Genomic DNA, 22,784 nt, shown 5'->3' on the forward strand with positions numbered 1-22,784 from the left:
CCCCTTTGCTTTATAGCTGGCATGCTGGTAGGTACCCTGGGGAAGGCAAGGCCTGTGTTTGGGGGGAGATAAGTCACAAAGCAGAATTCCTTCATCGTGACCCCTGGGAAAGAGGGGAGATTGAAAGGATCAGTTCTCTTAGAGCTCAGTGCTACTCTGTCTGCTGGTGTCACTCAAACTGAGCCACTCATCACACAGTTCCAGTATGTTCCAGTCCAGACCTCTGTGTTAGTCAATGTCACTGTGTTGCTGAATGACCACGTGTGGGGCCAGTGGCAGCGCCAGACATGGGTGAGATGTCCAGCGGGATGGGCTCCCGCAGGCCCTGCAAGGAGGAGGAGGCAGCGCTGGCTGTCAGTCAGCTTTCCATCCCAGGGAATTCTGGAAGGTGCTGGGCACTGCTGCAGCTGCTGGCCTGGGGCCACTTGTCCCTGAAGCTCAGCTGTCTCATGCTTCCCTAAATGGAAAGGGAAAAGGGTCTGAGCACTGTGACAGGGGTCAGCCATCCCAGCCATGGGCTATTTTGGCATGAACCCCCGCTTCCTGCTCCCCACACCCTGTGCAGCTCTGCAGGCAGAGGGAAGCTGGGATTTGCCTGGCAGGTGGGAGAGGATTCCCTCCTGCTGCAGAGGGGTGCTGCCTGCTTGCAGCCAGGTGCCCCCTGAGCTGGCCCTGGCTTCCAGCCGTCCCCAGGCGTATAAAGCACGAGGGGACAAGGAGGGGACAGGCTGTGGTGACAGGTGACACTGACAGGCAGCAGGAGCTGCCAGGTCCTGCCCAAATGTGGAGTGGGAAGTGAGCTCTTTCCTGAGCCACACAGACTCTCTGTAGTGCTGGCAAATTTCTTTAATTCCTTTTTTTGTTGTTGTTTTTCTTTTTTTTTTTTTAATTGACTCCTAAGGATCTACATTGGTGGGAAAAGCTTCTGAGAAGCCACAGCCTTGAAGAGCAGTTTAGGTCTTCATTTTCAAAACTCTTCAGTCTGGTAAGCTACTTTTATTAATATGTGTTAATTATATGTCAGTCTCATGGTGGAACTCAGCTTGGGGGAGTAGGCAGGCAACTGAGGCAGTTGAAAATGGGACACAGATTGATGTTTTTCCTTCAAGCTCTCCAGATGGAGGATCCCATCCAGCTGAAAGAGGAGGGCAATAAATATTTTCAGGCCAGTGACTATGAGAAAGCCCTTCAAAGCTACACTCAAGCCATAAAGCTCAACAAGGACAAGGCGCTGCAGGCGGTGCTGTACAGGAACAGGGCAGCCTGTTTCCTCAAAAAGGTGAGAAGAGCTCCCCTTGCCTGGGCAGTGCTCAGGGGGAGAGGAGCAGGAAGGCAGCCAAGGGCACTCACTGGCTGTGGACTGGGTGGTTTGTCTGTTCATTGAATAGGGTGTTTCCAGCTGGTCTGAAATGACATGTTCTGGGCTTGTGCTGGAGCTTCACTGGGGTGTCCCATGGGGAAATGGGAACAGAGAGGTTCCAGTGTCCATCAGGAATGGGGACATGCTATTCCATGGCTAACAAATCTCTCCTTTCTGGTTCAACAGGAGGAATATGCCAAGGCAGCCTCGGATGCATCTAGAGGTAAGGAGGGGGCTGTTATGAGGAGAGCTAGGTACACTCGCTCAGCCTGCTCTCACATCTGCTTTTGGAACACTGTGGCCTTATTCCTTGATGTCCACTAACACCCAAGTGCTGATGCCACAAGGGAATTCCTGGAGGTTCAAATGATGTTGTTCCAGTTTGGTGCAATCAGTGCTGACCAGGCACTGACTGATGCTAATAACAGAGCAAACCACAGTTTGCACAGGCAGCAAGCTCTGATGCCTGGTGTTTTGGATCCCTTTCCCAGCTATTGACATCAATGCTTCGGATATCAAAGCCTTGTACCGGCGCAGCCAAGCCCTGGAAAAACTGGGGAAGCTGGACCAAGCATTCAAAGATGCTCAGAAATGTGCCACCCTCGAACCCCGCAACAAAAACTTCCAGGAGACCCTGAGACGACTGGGGGCCAACATCCAGGAGAAGGTAAATGCCAAGGGAACAGTCCTGGGTTCACAGACCAGAGGTGGGAAATCCTTTCCCTGGGTTACATCAATGGATTGTTGGTCATACTGGAAACTCGTGGCAATACAGGGGGATAAATAGGCTCCGTTAACTGGAAGTTCGTACTTGATGTGTGTAAATCTGAGGATTGTGTTGAATGGTTAAATTGAAAAGTGTGGCAGCTTCCTCCTGAGGCCAGCCTGGTCCTGAGTGTCTTGGAAAAGTCTCGGCATGGGACTGAATCAGCTTCGGGGTGGGTGTGGCAGTTGCCACGTTGCTACAGTTACCCTTACAGGGATGCTGTGAAGAAATCCTTGCACCACTCCCTACTGTGAAGTCTCAGAAATTAATTTTTAGGCCTGGCTCTGCCAGGTGGCAATGGGTAATGGATGCTGATTGCTGAGAAATGATATCTCCTGTTATTCAGCTTAAACTGCCTTTGGTTTGAGGGTGGGGAGCATTCTTGAAGCGAAAAAGGAAAGTTGCTCCTTGATTTCCTCCTCCTCACGCTCTGTGCTCTCTCTTGGCACAGCTGCGCATTCAGTTCTCCACGGACTCGAGGGTGCAGAAGATGTTTGAGATCCTGCTGGATGAGAACAGTGACAAAGAAAAGCGAGAAAAGGTGAGAACTGCCCTGGACTTGGCAAAATAGCTGTTTGGTGTCAGAGACTGCAGCAGGGAGCAGAACACTGCGTTCCCTTCCCCACCTCTCCTGGACGGAGGATGAGGGAAGGAACTGGGAGGTGAACTGCACTCAGAGAGAGGGGAAATGTCCCAACGAGGCATCACCCCTGTGCCGAGGGAAGGTGGCCCAACCTCCCAAAATACCAAAGGCGGGATCAGCCCAGGCTTCTGCTCAGGTCCACCTCTGCCACCCTCCAGATATTCCCTCCAAACAGTGACCCACTCTTCTTGGGCAGAGCAGAGCTGATCCCTAAATGCACCTGGATAAACTGTCTGGTGGGGTCTGAGCTGATCTGCTGCATCTGTCAGGAGATGGCTCCCACCAGGATCTCCCAGAGCTGCACGGAGAGGTTCTGGAGGCTGGGCTGTGCCACTGACCCCTGGTTCTTCTGTCTCCCACCCAGGCTGCAAACAACCTCATAGTCCTGGGGCGGGAGGAAGCTGGTGCCGAGAGGATTTTCCAGAATAACGGGGTCAACCTGCTGCTGCAGCTGATAGAAACCAAAAATCCTGAGCTGATCCTGGCAGCCGTGAGGACACTTTCAGGAATGTGCACAGGACATAAGGCTCGGGTAAGGAAAGGATGCTTGGACCTTCACTGCTATTGCAGCTGGGGAGGGGGAAATTGCAATAGTTTGTGTTGTTCGTGAGCAGTGGGGGGAGATTAAAACTCTGCCTTGTACTGATTCAGGATTCACTGAGGAAAATAGTTTCTTTGTCCCAGCTGAGCCTAGAGGACACAGGAAGGAAAGGTCTTTGCTAACACTGTCCTGCTCTCTCCTTCCTGGGCCCAGGCCACTGCCATTCTCCATTACCTGGGCATCGACAGCATTTGCATGTGGATGTCGGTGGACAATGAAGAAATCTCCCTGGCTGTCTGCAACCTCCTGCAGACCATCACCGACTGCCTGCTGGGCCAGGGGAAGGAGGAGCACCACGGCAAAGAGGAGGCTCTAGTGCTAGGTAACAGCACATCACCTGCTCTACATTGCCTCTGCCTGCAGGAGGAGTGGGCCAAGCAGGGAGGGCTCTGCTCCTGGGATTCCACCTTATTCCTTGTTCTTTGGTGAAGTGGGGACTTTACCCTTCAGCTGTCCAGGAGGACAACCTGCACACAGCTCTTATCCTCATGGATAGCTTAAATATTTCTGTTCCAGCCACACAATGGCTTTGAATGGTTTTGACTGAGCTCACCTGCTTTCAGAGATAACTTCTCGTAACTGTTTTGCTTCTGTGTAGACACTAAGAAAGATTTGAGGATGATCACAACGCGTTTGCTGGATATGCTGGTCAGTAAGAAAGTGTCTGGGCAAGGGCGAGACCGAGCCCTCAACCTCCTCAACAAGAACATACCAAGGAAGGACCTGAAAGACCATGACAACAGCAGGAGCATCTTTGTCATCGACAATGGTGAGTCCTTCCCTGCCATCCTGTTGTGATTTGGGAGATGTGGAGCTGTGTGTTCTTGCCTGAATGCCTGAAGAACTGGTCTCACCTATAAAATAAATCCTCTCTGGCTTTTCTTGGTGCATGCAAGCCTGGAGCAAAGTTAGACTTGTTAGCAGGAAACAGTACTGAGAGAAAATCAACTGTGTATAAGAACAGGAATTTTTGAGTTTCTAAAGGACTGCCTAACATCTCTGGTTAGTTTTCTCCAGTGTATTTGCTAATGTTGGGAGGATTTGTCTTGGATAAATTGTCTGGTTTAGACAGGATGAGATGACCACCTGCTGAGCTTGGTGGACCCATAAACTGGTGTATTCTAAAACTGGTCAAGGGTGAGGAATTTGTGTGCTGTGTGTTTTTGTAGTAATTCCAATGCATGTGTGTGTTACCATTTTGATGGAAGTTATTTAATAATAATTCAGCAAAAGGAGGGTTAAGTTATCCAGAATCTCTTGAAAGTGTCTGAGTTTTCCTCAGTCAGAGCCTCCAGCCTTGGGGGTCAGTAGGTTTAATGTTTCCTGACAAAAATAACAGATCCAGCCAGGGGCCTAATGCAGTTTTGCTTATCTCACTCTGAGAGCTGGAAAAAAGCCTGATTCTGCAAACCTGTAATCTCACCAGCAGAAGCTCCTCCCCAGTAAATATCTGAGTGTCTTTTTTGCTTAAGACTTATGTGATTAGGCTGCAAAATATTTGAAAACCATCCAAGCTGGCTATTCCACAGCAAAAAAGTAACGAATGGTATTTTGAGTTTTGCACAGACCCTCTCCCCTCTGACAGCCATATTACTCCATCGTTTCCAGGCTTAAAAAAGATACTGAAAGTGGTGGGCCAGATTCCTGAGATGCCTGACTGCCTGCCACTGACAGAGAACACGCAGCTGACTGCCTCTGTCCTCCTAAATAAGCTCTACGACGACCTGCGCTGTGACCCGGAGCGGGACAACTACCGGCTGATCTGTGAGGAGTACATCAAGTGAGTCAGGGGTGAGCTGGCCCAGAGGGCAGGAGCAGGGGGTCTTGAGGATGAGATCAGGCACTTGAAGTCCTCTTATGTTCAAAACTGGGGCTCTGGGAGATAACTATTTGCTTGAGATCTTGCTGGATCACAGGCTTTGCAGAAATTTGCACTCCCAAACACCAATATGATTCAGCAGTGCAGTTGAGGGAGGATATTTCCTCCCCACTGCTGTTCCATACCCTACTCCCTCTATCCCATGCAGGAGCAAAATCGACCCACAAGACATGGATAAGACACTCCATGCTATCCAGATTGTGTCTGGAGTTCTGCAAGGGCCCTTTGACTTGGGCAACAAGCTGCTTGGCATGAAGGGAGTGATGGAGATGATGGTTGCCCTGTGTGGGTCTGAGAGGGAGATTGACCAGCTGGTGGCTGTGGAAGCCCTCATCCATGCTTCCACCAAGCTGAGCCGAGCCACCTTCATCATCACCAACGGGGTGACGCTCCTGAAGGAGATCTACAAGAAGACCAAGAATGAGAAGATCAAAATCCGAGCTCTGGTGGTAAGGATGCAGCCCTGCCTCTATTGCCTGCCACACTCAGCTGCCTTATCCCAGACTTGGGAGAGGAGAGAGATTCTGGGAATGAGAGATGGGCTTAGGCTATTTTGGGGCAGCAGCACGAGAGGATTAATAAGCCTTTCTCACCAGTATGTCCTCTTCATCCTCCTCAGGGTCTCTGCAAGCTGGGCTCAGCAGGAGGCACAGACTATGGCCTGCGGCAGTTTGCTGAGGGCTCCACTGAGAAGTTAGCCAAGCAGTGCCGAAAGTGAGTGACTTCACTGATTTCTTCAGTTGTTCTAATCTTTGCAAAATACAGTATGTTCCTCTGCCACGAGATCTTGCCCACATGTTGCCTTCATTTCCTGTGCTGCCTGCCAGCTGACAGTGCCCCCAGAGCCACTGCACTGGGACCTGGAGCTCCTCTGTGCCTGAAGCAGCCATATGTTCCTCCTGCCTCAATATCCAGATGAACCTTCTCCCTCCCTCACTGCCCATGGGAGACACCAAACCCGGCGCCTCCCTCTTTGCCAGAGTGGCACAGCCTAATTAATGCTACCTTGAATATGCACAAGTCCTTTCTGAAGGTGAATTTGCTGGGTGGAGTAACCAAGGAGGTGGGATGAAGTTAGGAAGTGACTGAATGGGTGGTCATTCCTGCAGGCATCTCGTGTTTCATGGGATGGAAAAGGCAAAGCAGTGCTGAGTAGCTGTCCTGGTCTGTCATTCCCAGCAGCATTTAAATCCCACAAGTTGGACCATGGGAGGAAGGTCATGTCTCAAGGGGAAGCACCCCCAGTCTTAGGAGCTGCAGCAGAACCTGAGGACATATTTGGGCCTGAATCAGCCTCAATATATATTTTTCCTCCCTTTTTTTCTAGGTAAGTTAGTCCTGGCTCCCGAGATAGAAATGTGAGTGTTTTTCTCTCTTCCAGGTGGTTGTGCAACACCAGCATTGATGCCCGCACCAGGAAATGGGCTGTGGAAGGGCTCTCGTACCTCACCCTCGATGCAGATGTGAAAGATGACTTTGTTGAGGATGAGCCAGCCCTGAAAGCTATGTTCGATTTAGCCAAGGTCTATCTTCTTTCCTTGTTCCCTCATTCCTCTGGTAGCATCAAGTTCTCCCAGCTCTTCAGCCCTGCACTGTGGCCCAGTCAGAAGGAGCTGTGACCCTGACCCTTCACCTGTGGTTCAGCAGAACTTCAGTCTTGCCTGTGCCCCAGGGACACCTCAAGGCTGTTACCATCCTGCTCTCTTCTGAAGAAGGTTGCTCCTACCTTTACTGTCAGCAACTGCATGAAAACCAAAGGCATCAAGGTGTTGACAGCACCTCATGATGTTCAACACCTTGTTTGACTATGAAAACTTTTGGTTTTCCCTGCCATGGGCTATAAAGTTGGGCATAAAGCTAAGAACATTTCCACCAGTGCAAAACACCATGATGGCAGCGCAGAGGGACCTGTTTTCCTGCTGTGCCCTCCTCACCCTCACACAAGCTTTTATTTTCCTGTGCAGGCAAGCGACAAGACTATCTTGTATTCCGTGGCTTCTGCACTGGTGAACTGCACCAACAGCTATGACACCAAGGAGCTGGTCCCAGAGCTGGTGCAGCTGGCAAAATTCTCCAAGCAGCACGTGCCTGAGGAGCATCCAAAGGTGAGTTGTATCCAGCTGGAGATGCTGCTCAGAAAGACTTTCTTTGGTGTATCCATTGTCACAGACTTCAGGTCTCCTGTCTCCAGACTGAAATCGCTTTGCTCTCCAACCAGGCTTGGCTGTTAGGTAGCTGGATGGTAGAATGGCAGCTAAGGGCTAATCCTTTCCCAGTGTTTTCTCCTCAGGACAAGAAGGATTTTGTGGTGAAACGGGTGAAGCGGTTGCTGAAGGCCGGGGTTGTCTCTGCCTTGGCCTGCATGGTGAAGGCTGACAGTGCCATTCTGACAGACCAGAGCAAGGAGCTCATTGCCAGGTGCCTTCACTACTGATGTAGGAGCTGGGAGTGCTGGGCAGCCCCTGTGCCATGGGGATGTCATCTGGGCTGGCTCCTTGTTTGTGGGGAGGTGCATTCTGCCTGAGAGGGGGTGATGAAAGGGAGGTGGAGGAAAGATTTTAAACCAAAGTTTTTCTTCAGCAATATCATAAAAATCCACGTTCTGACCTTGAAGCTGGCTTACAGGGATGCCTTGCTAGGATGCATTTTGAATTTTTAGTTCTTTGTATCGATTCTGACTGGAAGAGAGTTCATCTTACAGATCTGGAAGCTTCTTACTGTGCCATTTGCTGCTTCCTCATAGAATGCTGTGTGCACTGGGTTAAGCATCTGGAATTTACCTGGTGGCTCTAGCACTCCTGCAAAACCCTCAGCCCCCTTTCATGAGGGCTGTTGGCTGTTTGCTGTCCCGCGTGGCTGTTTCACTGAGTGTTCTGTGCCCTTGCAGGGTGTTTCTTGCCTTGTGTGAAGACCCCAAGGACCGGGGGACCATTGTGGCTCAAGGCGGTGGGAAGGTGATCACTTTTATGTTTGAAGTTCCTGATGTGCTGTTAATGTCTGCTGGGCGCCTGTGGTGTGTCTCCAGTGAGGGGCGGTGACAGAAAAGCACAAGCTGTCGCCCCCTGGGGCCACGCTGACACTGCAGTCCCACCTCTGCAAGGCTCCAGAGAAGTGATGTTCTTGGAGTGACTGTGTGAGCTACAAGCTCTGGTGTGGTGCCTATTTGAGAACAAAAGCAAGACATCACAGAGGGCTACGGGATATTTTTAACTTGTTTTAGTCTGTTAAGGCAATCCTGTAAATCTTCTCAGAACACTGAATGCTTTTTCCTGTGTATCTCCAGGCCTTGATACCTCTGGCTGTGGAAGGCACGGATGTTGGCAAGATAAAGGCTTCTCACGCTCTGGCAAAAATTGCTGCTATCTCCAATCCAGATATTGCATTCCCAGGGGAGAGGGTAAACTTAAAAAAAAAATAACAATAAAAACAAAAGCATTGATACTTCCTTTAGCAAATGAAAATTGCTAATACATGCCTTCTCTTCTAGGTGTATGAGGTGGTGAGGCCCCTCGTCAGCCTGCTGAACACAGAGAGAGATGGCCTCCAGAACTACGAGGCTCTGTTAGGTCTCACAAACTTTTCAGGAAGGAGTGATAAACTTAGGTGAGTTTTACTGCTTTTTAACCTTCCTTCCTCCCCAGGAGTGAATGCGAATTACAGTGGAACGCTTGTTGGACTATGAAGACCAGCCAGTTTGAGCCACCTTTGGCAGAGCTACAGAGGTCTCAGAGCTAAAAGATTCTTGAAATAGGAAAAGGGGAGTGGCACATTTTCCTACAAAAACAGCAAAGACATGAACCTCATCTGCATTAGACAGGGAATGAACCATGCCATGAGCTCCAGTGCTGCAGACACTGATTTGTTTCAAGGCCTTCCCTGCAGTTAATATTTGATAAGATGGTTACTGCTTGACCTATTGTTATAAATGGTATTGTGATGTTGGCTTTTCGCATGTTACGTAATTGTTATGAATGTATTGTGGTGTTGGATTTTTTATGTTCCTTAATGTTAGGAAAACTTCACCTAGGTTCTGTAATGGAATACAGGATATAGAATGTCTATTGTTTATGTAGTCAATTTAGAAAAGATAGGCAGAGAAAGCCTTCACATTCCTGGAGTATCTTATCAGAGGAGAAGACCCGAAACCAGAGAGAAGAATTTATGGAGGGAGCAGAGACTGAATGGAGCCAAGGAGGAAGATAAGGCTGATGGGACGATACACAGAAACTCCAAAGAATTTATGAATTATGTATGGTTGTAATGAATATGCAATAAGAGATATCCTTTTAAAGATGATCTTTTGGATGTAGAGTTGTGCCTTTGGATTTCTGCCAAAGCACTCAGCCGTAATACCCTTTTTGCTATTGTCTCCAAATTGTCCCTTTTATTAAACTTTCCTTAAAATTTTACTAAGAGTGAACCTCATTTTTCACACCTATAATGTGGTTTTTTCACTGCTCTTTGACACAGGTTGAAGATAATCAAAGAGAAGGCCTTGTCAGATATTGAAAACTACATGTTTGAGAACCACGACCAACTTCGACAGGCAGCCACAGAGTGCATGTGCAACTTGGTGGTCAACAAGGAGGTAACTCGCTGGGCATCTCCAGCCTTACTGCGTGCACCTGTCTCCGTGAGGAGCCATCCCTAATTGTGTTATCTCTGGGTATCTCTGGGGTTTTTTTTAGGTTCAAGAGCGGTTTGTGGCTGACGGCAATGACAGGCTGAAGTTGGTGGTGTTGCTGTGTGGTGAGGATGATGAGAAAGTCCAGGTTGCAGCAGCAGGAGCCCTGGCCATGCTTACAGCAGCACAAAAGAAACTCTGCTCGAAGATGACTCAAGTGGTAAGAGCATAACTCTGATTGTGGGCAGTGTGGATGTACCCTGCAAGGGTCCTGGCTCAGATGTGAAAATGCCTCTCAAAAGGAAGATGCAATTTAGTTTGATAGTGAGGAACCTGGAGAAGCTGGGACCTGGGTGTGCGTGCTCTTAGTCCATTTTGACAAATAACCTGAAATCCAAACCCTGTTTCACCCTGAAATGAGAAGAGCTTGATCGATAACCTAGTGATCCCAAAGAATCTCCCTTCCCTGCACAGATCTGTAGGCTCTGAGAACCCAGATCTTGCATGGCTGAGTGTCTGAAGAGCTGTGGTTGAGAACTCCTAAACCCTGTTGTGTTGCACACATAATTGGACACTGGAGCTCGTTAAGATAAAAATGATTAATCAAGCCAAAAGGGAAGCTCAGGGTGGGGGAGTGTCCTGGTCATCTCAGCTGTGTCAATAATCTGGTCAGATTCTTTTCACAGGGACTATGCAGCAGCCTAAACATGAAACATGTTTCATGTGGTGCCAGTGCCGTGGAAGATTCTGACTTTAGTGTAAGAACAATTGGGTGCAAATGTTTGGAGTCAGGTTTCCTTAGTTAAAGAATGAAATAACCATAAGTGACATGAGTATTGCTCTTCCTTCTGCTGAAGGAAGCAAAAGTCATATTCTTGGCTGAGATATTCTTCAGATCAGTACTAACGATCTCTCTTTCCCTTCCAGACCACCCAGTGGCTTGAAATCCTGCAGAGGCTCTGCTTGCATGACAACATGGAGGTCCAGCACCGAGGACTGGTTATTGCTTTCAACTTAATCTGCGCTGACAAAGAGCTGGCGAAGAAGCTGGTGGAGTCAGAGCTCCTGGAGATCCTGACGTACGTCGGGAAGCAGGAGGATCATCCCAAGAAGCAGCACATCATTAGCGTGGCACGTGATTGCCTCAGCAAGTGCATGGATTATGAGCTGATCAAACCTCTCTCTCAGGCGTGAGGGAATGAAAAGCACCAACAACGGCTGAGTGTGGGGAAAAAATAAAGAGAAATATGGAAAAGTGAGAGCCATGAGGAGAATCTAGTGCCATTGTCAAGGCACTGAATAGTTTGGGGACAACTTTGGAGGATCCATAAGCTGTGGGAGGAAAAAGAGGGAATTTGCCTGGGAAATTTGTGTCCACCTGAGTAATTCCCAGATGGTGTAAAATCCTTTCTCTGCCCCCATTCTGCTGATAATCATGAAAGCTTCAAGGCCCAGCTGTAAAAGAGTTGGTTGTGTTGGAGATGTGTCAGGAGGCTGTTGGAAGGAAACTCAACAAGGCTGAAATCTGTTCTGCATCCACCTCCAGCTCCTGGTACTTCTGGAATTCCCAGCAGTGGTGGAACAGGGAGGGTTAAGTGCCTTCTGTTCTGTAGTCAGAAAATAGGATTTTAGCTGTGTGCTTTTTTGTTCATTCATTTTAAGCTGTGTGCCAAAGTGTGAAGATGGTGGACGAACTCTTAATAAACTCACTACTTCGTTCCATGTGGAATTCCTGTTCTGATTTTATTAAGCCAACGGAGAATCTAAGGCAAGTCTCACTTGCAGTCTTGCATCACACGTGGAAAAATGGAGTAATTGGTAGCACAGGTTGAATTTTCACTCCTTGCAAACCATCCAGTGTTCCCAAATGCAGCAGAGTCACCACAAAGGTGTCACACAGTGTTTGGCTCAACAGGGAATGTTGAAAATATCCCATTTATGAAAAGAAACAGAATGAGAAGCACTGCACCAGTGGGTCATCACATTAAACTTCGTTACATAAATGTTTTCATTCAAGCACAGATTCTTAATGCAGTCTGTGGACAGCACAAGAAATCACAGACCCTTTCTTTAGTCCCTGGGAAAGTCCCTAAGCATGTAATAAATATAATGTTACTCACTCATGATTTAAATATTAATTCAAACGTATTTAAATATTTCTGGTCATACTAAATATCAGTGATGCTTACAATAGGCATACCATTATGAAATGCTGAGGTTAAGGGTTATGAAAGGAACCATGGAGATAGTCTTTTCTTGCATGTAAAGGAAAAAAAAAAAAAAAAGGAAAGTGCCTCTAGTGTCCTGAGTTTGGAAAACATTGAAAATTTTAACCTAATAGGTTTGATGACCTAAAGGCAAATTCATTTGAATGGTGATTCCAGCTGTGTTCAATGAATGTAAACACGTTCAGTGAAATCACTGGTGCTTTATAATCACAGCAGGAGGATATCAGACTGTTCTTCCAAACCAAGGGAACCACATTCCCTGGCGGAAAATACGGTTTGTTATCTACTAGCTCTCAATCTTTGGATACTCAGTTTTAGGGATTTTGAATCTGGCTTTCGAAAGTACTTTACATTAACTCTAAACAGGTTTACCTAACCACCATCTCTGACACCAAGACAAAATGCCATTCGTATTAAAGGGCAAAGCTTTCCTTCTCCCACAGAAACTTCTCCTTGGAGCAACTGGGTTCTACTAACTGACTGTTGCTGAAGTTGAGTGGAGCAATAACTTCCGCAAAAGCCATTTATTGGCATTTTTAAGCTAAACACGGACAAAACACCCATTTTACACTAACAGAGACACCCTCGCCCTCTCAGGCCACCTCAGGCTTCCTCAGGGCGGGAACCGCTCGCACCGCCCCCAGCTCCTCTAACGCGCTTTCCTATTGGCTCCCGCCGGAAGAGCCGGGCGCTGTGATTGGTTGTTACCACCGGAGGGGTGGGGCAAAGCGGGCGGCTCCGCCCTGGCGCGGCCGGGCCTGCGGGAGCAGAGCGCTGTGAGGGGCAGCGGGCACGGGGCATCGGGGCTGGGGAGCGGGGGCCAGGGGATGCGGGACCAAGGTGGGGCAGCTGAGGGCTCGATGTGTGGGGGAACGGGGTCAGGGAGGCTGCGGAGACGCGGAAGCGGCTATGGGGGCTGGCTGAGGGGGCGGGGGGAACCTGGCTGAGGGAGGGCATGGCGGGAGGATATCTGGGAACCTGGGGGATGCAGGGTTGGGGTAGGGCGGGCACGGGCAGAGGAACTGGAGACTGAAGGGCTGCAGGGACCTGGTGGGGAGGATACAGGAAAGGAGATGGGAAAGAGTGCAAACGGATGGCATGAAGGAAGGGAGGGATCCAAACAGGCCTCTGGACGCTTGGAGAGACACAGACTGCAGCAGTATTTATAGGTATGACACGGTTTTTCCCTCAGGCTTTCCTGACCTTGGAATCCGGGTTTGTGTCCTGCTCGGTTGTTGCAGGGATGTCGCCTCCCTCCCTGCGCTCCCCTGCTACACGTGCTTCATCCTCGTAGGGGAGGAGGAAACTTCCCAGCCCCTGGCTTGGGAGCAAGCTCCTTATTGAAGGCAAATAGGTTTGCCCAGAGCAATGATGAGTGAAGTATAGTCTGAACTGGTATTGCCGAGACTCCGTGTCTGCTCTGACCAGGGCATGATCACGTAATCTTCTCTCTGAGCTACTTTAGGCTAAGCTCGTCTGCAGGAAATAGCTTTGCTGTTCTCGAAACTTGGATGCACCCTAAAAAAAAATACTTTTAGCAATTTCTTTTAGCGGCAGAAAAACAAAGCCTTGATTTGAAAAGTAACTCAAATACTTGTTGCATCATTAGTGTGAGCTTGCAGTGAGCGGGTGGGGTTGTGGGTTTTCTCCTGCTTGTGACGTGGATCACGAAACTCCAGATACTCTGCCACTGTGTCTTCTCTGTAAGTGCAATGCAGACTCTGAGCTGCCTGTCCTATAGAAGCTCATTAGCAGTTCATTCAGCTGTGTTCTCATTTAGTGATTGCCAGCAGGGAGCCAGGAGTATTTTTGGAATACTCTTGATGAAGTGCAACCCCTTAGGGGTTGAGGGAAAGGCCCAAGAAAAGAGATGGGGCTATTCTCTAATTCAGTTTTTTGTTCTTTTCCAGGTTGTGATGACATCTTTATATTGATTTCTCTCTTCTTGTGGAGAAGGAAGCATCTATGGGGAATATATACCTTGGAGTATGTTATGGTGGTTTTCCCTTCACAGGAGAAGCCACTTTGTTTCTGTTAAGGAAGCAGCAAAAACTCAGTTGCTTCATGCACTGATTTTTGAACACTGCCCAGATGAGCTGTGAATGTGCCTTAGGTTCACTAAAGAATTTTTAAAAGACTTGCAAAGTCAAGTCGTGGCAGTGAGTTACCAAACAACTCCAGTGCTGCTGTTAATGTTGATGAAATTGTATTAAGCAACACCAAAGCATCCTGAGGGCTTATGTGGTACATGACTCTATAGAAATCACAAATCAGTATGTAAGTCCAAAGGTTTGTTTAATAAAGTTGGTGCTCCCTGGAAAAACTTCTCTTGTCAGTCTTTAGCCCATCGTGGTTTTAAGAACACAATTAAAAAGCAGATAAATGGGAATTCTTCTATAACCCCAATTGGTTTTGTAGCTTTGTTTTAGAGCAAGAAACCTGACAAATGAGTATTTATTTGGCTGCTAAGGACAGGCGTTTTCAAAGGAGTCAAATCCAAGCTGGCATCCTGCAGCCATCTACAGGAACACACAAAATCTGCCAGGTAGCTGCTGAGCCTCCCACCATGGTGGGTTTAATGCTTGTTACTCAGCTAAGCTTTAAAGGACAATTTATTGTGTAAAAGAGTCATTACAGCTGCTCAGAACTGGGAGGCTTCGATGTGGGTGGTTCTGTGCAGGTCTTGGACTTGGCCAAATCCAAGTTTGGCAGGGACAGGGTGTTGTGCAGCAGGGAGTGGAAAGCAGCCAGGGCCTGGCAGGCGGGCATCTGGTGGGCATTTTGGGAGAGGAAGAGGCATTAATCCCGGGAGAAGGAGCTGTAGAGGCCCTGGAGCAGTGTGGGATCAGGTAACTGCTGTGTGTTAGAGAATCCTTCTGCATTAGAGGGAGGATGGTGCAAAACCTGCCCAAGAGCCCTGCGGTGCTGGTGAGTGAGTCAGCACTGGTCAGTCTGTCCCATGCCTGCCCAGCTTCTCCCTAAGCAGCAGACACATAACTTGGAAAGTATAGGAAGTATAAAAAGAAAATAAACCTATCCTGAAAAGGAATCATCAGTCAAATGCTTATTTAAATGAGCTGTTGCATTGGAGTCACCAGGACATTAACAAGAAGTAAAAAGTGATTTGAAACCTCAGGAAATCTCACACCTTGATGTGATTTCTCTTCCAGTAAGATTCATGTGTTCTCAGTGGCTCTCTAAAGGAAGAGAAGTATCTTCATGGACCCCATAGCTACTGGAGAAGGGAGAAATGAGACATTTTTATTATTATTCCATAGGGGCACAGGTAGAAGGGTCAGGAAGGTGTACAGAGATGATAAAGCATCAGGAACAAATCTCATTTATTACAGTAGGTGTTTTGGGAAGAGGCAAATGACTGCATTTCCCCCCATTATTTGGTAACCTTGCTTTCTTGCTTACAGATGAGGGAGGATATTGGAGATTTTTATCTTCTGAAGCAGAGCTAAAGTGAAGGGAAAATGAGATGCCTGGTTCAGTGAATTAAATGTTAGAAGATATCTCTTAATTTGGAAAGACCAGAGTGGGGTCCTGTACTTTGTGCAGCTAACTTTGCTCTCGTAGTCTCTAAGCACTGCCACTGTGATATCTGGAGCACTGCTGCTCCCTAGAGTCAGGAAAACAATCTCCCATCCCGAAAAATCAGGTGTCAAGCAAGAGCCAACCATGTCACACAGGTTTTCTTCCCTCCTGTGTTCAGTGGAAGGATGTTTTGTTCTGATATGAATGTGCTACATGGTTGGGGCTGGAATAATTGCAGTGTAATGCTCAGGCATTAAAGATTCTCAGCCTGCAAAATGCTAATCTTACATCCACTATCATCACATGAAAAGATGAAAGCAGCTTTAGTCTTGTCTCTCTTATGTAAATAGGGCCCCCGGAGGAGCAAACTGTTTTCCCAATAACCAGAAAAGAATTAAATTAGGTTCTCAATCAAGAAAGAATTTGGCTTTATAAAAGCTGATAATAACAAATGCAAAGACTTATTTAACAATAAACCATCACTTGGCAGTTTCTGTTTTAATCTGTCATTTTCTCTCTTGTGCAAAAATTGTCACATTCCTCTTGTACCTCTTGTTCCTTTAAAGAGTCAAAAGTCTTGATTTAGAACCGCTGATGGGAATTAGAGGGTTGGTGCTCTCAATTCCAAGGTGAAGAGCCTGAAAATGCAGGAGACTGAAGAGCAGAGGTTTAAGCCTGTCTCCACCTCTGACAAAGCCAGAGCTCACCCTGGGCAGCACAAAGGCCTGGGAAGCTGCCCAGGGAGGAAGAATTTGCTTGGAGAATTTCTCTACCCCCTTAATTTGCTGGCTCCTGCCCTCAAGCAGGACCAGTGCTGGTCTTTGATCCTCACACCTGCATTCCTCTTATCCAAATCAATGTTTCCTCCCTTTCAGCTGGTCTTTTAAGGCATTTCTGTGCTGGCTGAGGGGCTGGGGCTGTGTGATCCCTCTGCAACTGCCACAGGATGTTTGAACAGCTTATCAACAAAGGGGAGAGCCTTGCCAGAATGTGCAAAGGCAGCAAAGCTGATGAACCACCGAGTTCAAAGGCGCTGTAGAGCTCCCTGAGGAGCTGTGGCAGTCCGAAGCCTTCCACGGGATGTAAGCAGAGGTGATGGAGGCTCCTGGAAGCCTTTCAGCTCTCAGGAGAGTAGAGTTTGACCAGGTGCTGCAGCTCTGTGGCATAGCCTGTGACTGGGCAGCGCTGGTGAGCCTTCACATAACTGTAGACACAGCGGTAGCAGAACACGAAGCCGGACGTGGCCAGGGCCGTGGCGTTCACGCGGACCTTGCGGCACAGAGGGCACACGGTCTTCAGGCTGGGCAGCAGAGCTGAGCTGGGCTCGTGCTCCAGGTGCACGGGGGGTGGGGGAGTGGGGAGCGCTGTCAGGGACTTGATGGTCTCCTGGTTTTCCGAGGAGTACCACCAGTCCAGGAACTGCAGGAAGAACACGCTGACGGACAGGCCGGTGGACAGGGAGAAGGCAATGCCGCTCAGAGCTCTCCTCAGGGCCGACTGCACTCGTGATGTAAAGCTGTAGCAGAGAGAAGTAGGGAGAGATGGTTACTACTGCACATTTATCCATCTAAAAACCACAGGAAAAAGCACCTGGGGAGTCACTGCTTTGCACAGCTCCTTAATGCTAAGTTGGTTGGTCAGCGTGTCCCATGTTTGCACTTTTTTGGATGTTTCAGGTTCTTTTTGTATTTTAAGAAAGATCCAAATCCCGTTTTGTTCAGAAGCCTAAATCAGAAGAGTTTGGATTAAAGGGTCCTGGACCACAGAGTGTTTCACTCCTGGATCACCATTTCACAGGATATTCAGTGTGCTCCTGACTAGCTGCTGCTGAGGAAAATCGAAGAACTAAGTTTCAATCCTTTCAGCAACATTGCTACAACTGCTGCCCCTCCCCTGTTGGAAAAGTGCAGGGGAAGACTGAACAGGATAAAAGCTTGCATGTAAAACCACCCCCAAACTCTGCAATTTTGTTACCACAACATCGTTTCAAACTAATTCCTGCTACCGGTTTCCTTATTTTCACTCACAATACACCCTTCTGAAGCACATTTTGCCAGAGGAATTTTCAACTTGAATTTTTGGACAACAAGGCACTTTTACTTGCAGCATCACCTCTAAATTAACATACCCACGGAACACCCTGGAGAGCAGCAGCTGAGCCAGGTTCTGCCATACCTGTGTGTTTGACTTGGGGTGGTTTCAGCCCATTTCTTCTCCAAGGCCTGGATATCCTCCGCAGTCAGTCTGACCAGGCAGACACCTGCCAGCTTCAGCATGGGGGAATGATGCTCAGCCTTCCCCAGGATGTAGCACAGTTGCTGGATGAGAAACCAGCCCTCCCAGGTCATGTTTACATAGGGGTAGGCAGCTAGAAAGGCTCTGTAGAAGCGCTTCCAAGATGACGATGGAGGGTGGATGGAGTACTCATCCTCTTCCCTCAGGCTGGACACCAGTTTCTCCAGCTTTCCTTTCAGGTAAGGAACAAGAACCAGCAGGAGCAGAGACTTCCAGTGCTGCCTCTTTGGCAGGCCGGCCGTGGCCAGAGGTTGCTGTCTGCCCTCTCCCATGGGGATCCTCTTCAGGCTGTAGAAGTTCTCAGAGAAGGATGCGCTGCACCTGGCCAGGTAGTGCTGCTGGAGCAGCAAATCCAGAAGGACGTAGATCTCATCAAACCAGCGCCAGAGGAAACCGTATCGGCCAGGATTAGACTCAGCAAGCACCTATTGTGAAAGGGACATAAAACAGGAGGAATCATAGAGTGGTTTGGGTTGGGAGAAGCAGTAAAGATCATCTGGTTCCAGCCCCTGCCATGGGCAAGGACACGGGTCACTAGGCCAGGTTGCTTCAAGCCCCATCCAGCCTGGATTTGAACACTCCCAGGGATGGGGCAGCCACAGCTTCTCTAAGCAGCCTGTGCCACGGCCTCACCACCCTCACAGGGAAGGACCTGAAAGCAAAGTAAAGTGCTAAATTATAAATTACAGCAGCTATAAACGACGCCTCTCATTCACAACACAAGCCAGGTGAGTCACAACTGTCCCGCTGCCCGTGAGTGCGGCCGGAGTTACACGCCGACATCCCTCCTCTCCCCTCACCCGCGGCCCGTCTCGCCCTCACCTTAACCAGGTGCTGCAGGGCGGGTTTCACGGCGGCCATCAGGCTGTCCTGGGCCACCGCCTCGAATACGGACGGCCGGTCCCCGCCGGCCGGGGCGGCCGTGAGGTGCGCGCCCACCTCCGCCATGACACCGCTGCGCCACCCCGCCGCCAGGGGGCGCCTCGGCCCCGCCCCGCCGGGCGCCGCTCCGTCCCGCCCCCCGGAAGCGCGGGGCCGCCGGCGCTCCGCCCGCTGCCGCTGCTCTATGGTGGTGGGGCGCGGCCGCTCTGGGCGGGGGAGGGTTTGATCTCGCTGCTCGCGAGTCCGCCCGGCCCCTCCGCTTCCGGTTCCGCCGCCGCCCCCGCAGCGGTGAGTCCGGTCCGTGAGTGGGGCCGGGGCTGAGGGGACGGGGACTGAGGGAGAGGTGGGAGGGGCACTGGGGGGCGTGGGGAGGGGACACGGGGAGGGGGTGAGGGCCACTGGTGGGGTACTGGGAGGGGGGACTGCGACAGGGCGGGGAGGGGCACTGGTGGAGTATTAGGAGGGGCTGAGGGGGTGCTTGGAGAGGATATTGGGAGAGGTGAGGGGCACTGGCGGGGTGCTGGCAGAGGGTGGGGAGGGGTGGTGGGAGGGGATACTGGGAGGAGGTGTGGGGCACTGGTGGGGTACTGGGAAAGGGCGGGGAGAGATGCTGGTTAGGGAGGGGCTGGCGGATGATGGGAGGGCGCTGGGAAGGGATACTGAGGGGACACGAGGGGTGGGGGGACTGGCGTAGGGTGGGGAGGGGATACTGGGAGAGGTGAGGGGCACTGGTGGAGTACTGGGAGGGGGAACTGGGACAGGGTTTGGAGAGTCGCTGGGGGGGCACTGGGAGTGGCTCTGGTGATGTACGGGAAGAGGATTGGGGGTCACTGGGAGGACTGGGGAGGTGGGTGCAGAGAAACTGGAGGGGTGAGGAGTGGGGGTCACTGGGAGGACTGGGGAGGTGGGTGCAGAGAAACTGGAGGGGTGAGGAGTGGGGGTCACTGGGTCCTGGGAAGAGACACTGGTCTGGGGTGAGGGTGGGGGTGCTGGGGGATGGACTGGGGTGGGGCTCGGTGGGATGGGAATGAGCACAGTAAGTTCCTGAGATACTGGTGGGACCAGGCAGGGATAAGGGCTGGGTGCTGAGAGGGACTGGCAGGCACTGCTGGGGCTGGTGGTGCTGGGGAGGGGAACTGGGATTGCTGGGGAATGCTCCTGCAGCTGGGGGATACTGAGAGAGATCTGGGGAATGGTGCTGAGGTGAACAGGGGGCACTGGGATGCCAGTCAGGAGTGTGGATGCATATTGGGAGACCTGCTGGAGGGGTGGGAGGGGCTGGCAGCAAAGCTGGGATGGGGCTTCCATGGAATGGGGAGGTGATAGGAGGAGCAGGTGGAATGAGGATCACCAAGGGGGTGTTTGGTCCCCAAGATGGAAAAAAAATCCCTGTGCCAGCACAAGTTCAGAGCTGCAGGCACAGCTCTTCCTCTGCCATCCACCTACCATTGTTCTGTTTATCTTCCTGTTTCTCCAGTGGCCCTGGGCCACGCTTGGGCTGTCATGCAGCTCCTTGAGAGGCTTTCCAGGAAAAATGGGTGGCACCACTTACACTGGAGTTAAACCAGGGATCACTTGAGAGATTTAGGGATTGATGGTTTCAGTGTCCAGGAGCTTGGCTCAATCCCAAGGCTCTTAAACCTGCCACCTTCCTGTGTGAGATCAGTGCCGGGGAGCGGGTCAGGCTGACTGAAGTCATCTGTGGGGTCAAGCAGGTGTTGGTCAGACACAGGGTCAGGTTTTCTGCATGGTTTTGGGCTGAGGAGGCTTATCTTGCCTTGGTTCAGTCTGCATTGAAATGTCAAGCCACTGTTTATAGCATTAAGCATTGCTGGAGCTTTCTGGAGCCGTTCATTCCTCTTTTTAATTTCTTCTTGTTTGCTGGCGTTGGATCAGGAGGAGCCTTTTGCTGTCAGCTTTGAGCACCTCTTACCTGTTTCCATCTTAGCAAGTGCTGGGCACAGAACAATAGTGAGGAGGGGGCAATCTGAAGTAGATTCTTCTTCTAAAAATACCAGGCTGTTTGTGATGTTATCATCTACCTTGGCTCTCCTCGGTGTCCAAGAAGCTGGCATTTTCTGCAGTCACACAAAGAGCAGTGTTTTAATTATCTGGGCTGTTTTGGTTCCATTTGCTGTAAAGCATGCTGAGATTGTTAGTGATGAGATAATACCCAGTGATGCTGGCAGGCTGTCTCTGAACAGTGTGCAAAGCAAGCTCTGACACACATGAAGTAGCAATCTGTGTGAGAAAAAGAGCTTTATCCTGTGCTGCACCTAAGTCAGCTCTCATTTACATCTTTTGAAGGAGGTTGTAAAGACTTGGGCTGTGCTTGGCCCTGTCTGGGTGTTTCTAGGATTCTTCATGTTTCCAAGTATATGAAAGGAGAAAAACAATAACTGAAAGGAGAAAAGCAACAAAATATCCCGTTCTTGGGGTTTAACGGCTGCCTCTGAAATTCAGCAGGGTTCCTTCCTCTCTGGGTGTAGCTTTATGCAACTGGGCTGATGTTTATGGCGTTTGGGTTTGGTTTTTTCCCTCGATTTTCTCTCTAATCTGCTGCTCTGGCCCCAGCTAAAGCTGTATTAGAGTAGCTCAGCTGAGACATGACCCTGGATGACAAATCCCCACATACCGCAAACAAAGAACATCGAGGCCACGTTCAATGCTTTTGCATGGCACTCTGCCAAATACTCCAGTAGAGAAAAACATTTTAAGTCTTCCTTTTAAGCCGGGCTCAAACCTGAAGGACTCTGTCAGCAATAACATTGCAGCTGAGCACAGACTCTGATTTTAATTACAAAACGAGCGCCACAGCAGCCTCTGCTTTCGGGGGGAGCTGTGAGATTTTTGCTGGAAAAATTGCACTCGTTGTGGCTCGTGTGGCTTTTCCAACCCAGCCTCTGTTTTGGAAGGAGGTTAAAGCTCCTCTGCAGGAGGAATGTGTTTCCAGAGCTGTCTCCAGGCATAGTTTGATCTCCAGCTCAGCGGGAACAGAAAGGGAGAGAAATCACACCAAACTCAGTAATTCAGCCTAATTGGATGAGGTGGCAGCCAGGCAGGCAGCAGCTCCAGGAAGCTGGGAAAGCAACAGGTTGTTCCTCATCCAGATGTTGGGCAGGACGACCCCAGCACTGCCACGAGAAAGGGCTGGAAATTGGGGTGTTACCCCTCAGCTGCTGCTGGGAATTCAACTGCTGAGGTGTTAAACTGATCCAGGTGGATGGGGGGAAAAGGAATGGTGCTGGCATTGGGGCTGGTGAAGGGATGAGGAGGGAAAGGGTTAAGGAACAACAATCTGATTGCACTGCTGGGCAGTCCTGGAGTTCAAAGCTGTGCTGGTCCTTTTGTTGCTGAGCCAGCAAGACCTGCAGGGTTTAGAGAGGCAGGACAGGCAGCATTTAGGGAACAGATGATTTACTGCTTTGCTGGCAGCCTTTAAGGTCATGGAACGATTAAGAAAAGGGGAATTGGGGCAAAAAAATAGAAAAAGGAGGAAAGAAATGATAAAATCCTTTTTGAGATGGTTTTAGGGTCATAGTTCCCAGCATTGATACAGACTTTCATCAAAAGCAGTAAAACTGCCCGTTCCTCTGCTTGTTTGGAGAATTGTTTTATATTTGTCACAAAGCTAGCAATTGTAAGAATAAAATGATGGATATCCACATATGTTTGGGCAATCCCTGTATTCCAAGGCATTAATTTAGTTCTGTGGGGCAAGAGAAGTGCTGGTGAGACCACTCCCATGGCTCTGCTGAGCACTTGCTGCTCCAACAGCATTTTTCCATCCTGTCCACAGAAAAAAAAGTGGAGCAGCACTGAAATAATGAGCTTTGTGTGTGTGTCTCAGAGGTGGGATGTCAGATCTTGGCAGAGAAATATTTCAATTTCAAGCTTGAGAGAACTGAAAAGTAATGGCTTTTCTTTTCAAAAAACCACTGTTTTGCATCTCTTGGGAACAAAAGG

General features: G+C 49.6%; 3 protein-coding genes, 1 long non-coding RNA gene and 1 other non-coding gene across 10 annotated transcripts in view; 4 read left to right on the forward strand and 1 right to left on the reverse strand.

Annotated features, from left to right (window-relative positions):
* The first annotated feature begins 580 nt into the window (after nucleotides 1-580).
* On the forward strand, nucleotides 581-11,602 carry UNC45B (unc-45 myosin chaperone B). 3 transcript variants are annotated; one of them, XM_048324763.1, is made up of 21 exons: nucleotides 581-795; nucleotides 902-985; nucleotides 1,110-1,279; nucleotides 1,547-1,583; nucleotides 1,852-2,027; nucleotides 2,578-2,667; nucleotides 3,134-3,301; nucleotides 3,524-3,692; nucleotides 3,969-4,139; nucleotides 4,979-5,150; nucleotides 5,398-5,698; nucleotides 5,869-5,963; nucleotides 6,631-6,772; nucleotides 7,214-7,354; nucleotides 7,540-7,667; nucleotides 8,137-8,203; nucleotides 8,533-8,646; nucleotides 8,737-8,852; nucleotides 9,720-9,837; nucleotides 9,938-10,093; nucleotides 10,801-11,602. In XM_048324763.1, the coding sequence occupies exons 3-21, from the start codon at nucleotides 1,118-1,120 to the stop codon at nucleotides 11,065-11,067; spliced, it is 2,790 nt and encodes a 929-aa protein (XP_048180720.1). In that variant the 5' UTR covers nucleotides 581-795; nucleotides 902-985; nucleotides 1,110-1,117; the 3' UTR covers nucleotides 11,068-11,602. The 3 variants fall into 3 exon arrangements, with proteins under 3 accessions (XP_048180720.1, XP_048180721.1, XP_048180718.1); XM_048324764.1 differs by having other exon boundaries at nucleotides 581-740; XM_048324761.1 differs by having other exon boundaries at nucleotides 581-985.
* A 1,485-nt stretch (nucleotides 11,603-13,087) lies between these two features.
* Nucleotides 13,088-14,424, forward strand: LOC125336416. The gene is made up of 2 exons (XR_007207751.1): nucleotides 13,088-13,270; nucleotides 14,012-14,424. It is a non-coding gene; the product is annotated as an uncharacterized LOC125336416 (long non-coding RNA).
* On the forward strand, nucleotides 13,465-13,560 carry LOC125336507. Its single transcript, XR_007207779.1, has one exon. It is a non-coding gene; the product is annotated as a Z30 small nucleolar RNA (small nucleolar RNA).
* A 910-nt stretch (nucleotides 14,425-15,334) lies between the features above and the next one.
* Nucleotides 15,335-18,911, reverse strand: PEX12 (peroxisomal biogenesis factor 12). Its single transcript, XM_048324900.1, has 3 exons — nucleotides 18,759-18,911; nucleotides 17,817-18,361; nucleotides 15,335-17,157 (listed from the first exon to the last, which is right to left on the reverse strand). Exons 1-3 carry the CDS (start codon nucleotides 18,882-18,884, stop codon nucleotides 16,758-16,760), a joined length of 1,071 nt encoding a protein of 356 aa, XP_048180857.1. The 5' UTR covers nucleotides 18,885-18,911; the 3' UTR covers nucleotides 15,335-16,757.
* Nucleotides 18,912-19,028: 117 nt separating this feature from the next.
* Nucleotides 19,029-22,784, forward strand: part of AP2B1 (adaptor related protein complex 2 subunit beta 1) — a 77,869-nt gene continuing 74,113 nt past the window's right edge. Inside the window, exon 1 of one of the 4 annotated variants that reach the window (XM_048324212.1) lies at nucleotides 19,029-19,106. The gene's annotated coding sequence lies outside the window, so the exon portion shown is untranslated. Of the gene's footprint in view, nucleotides 19,116-19,137; nucleotides 19,162-22,784 lie in introns of those variants that run through there. The other 3 variants (XM_048324209.1, XM_048324210.1, XM_048324211.1) reach the window with 3 other exon arrangements.

Source organism: Corvus hawaiiensis, chromosome 20 (genome assembly GCF_020740725.1).
Source record: "Corvus hawaiiensis isolate bCorHaw1 chromosome 20, bCorHaw1.pri.cur, whole genome shotgun sequence".
Classification (NCBI taxonomy): domain Eukaryota; kingdom Metazoa; phylum Chordata; class Aves; order Passeriformes; family Corvidae; genus Corvus; species Corvus hawaiiensis.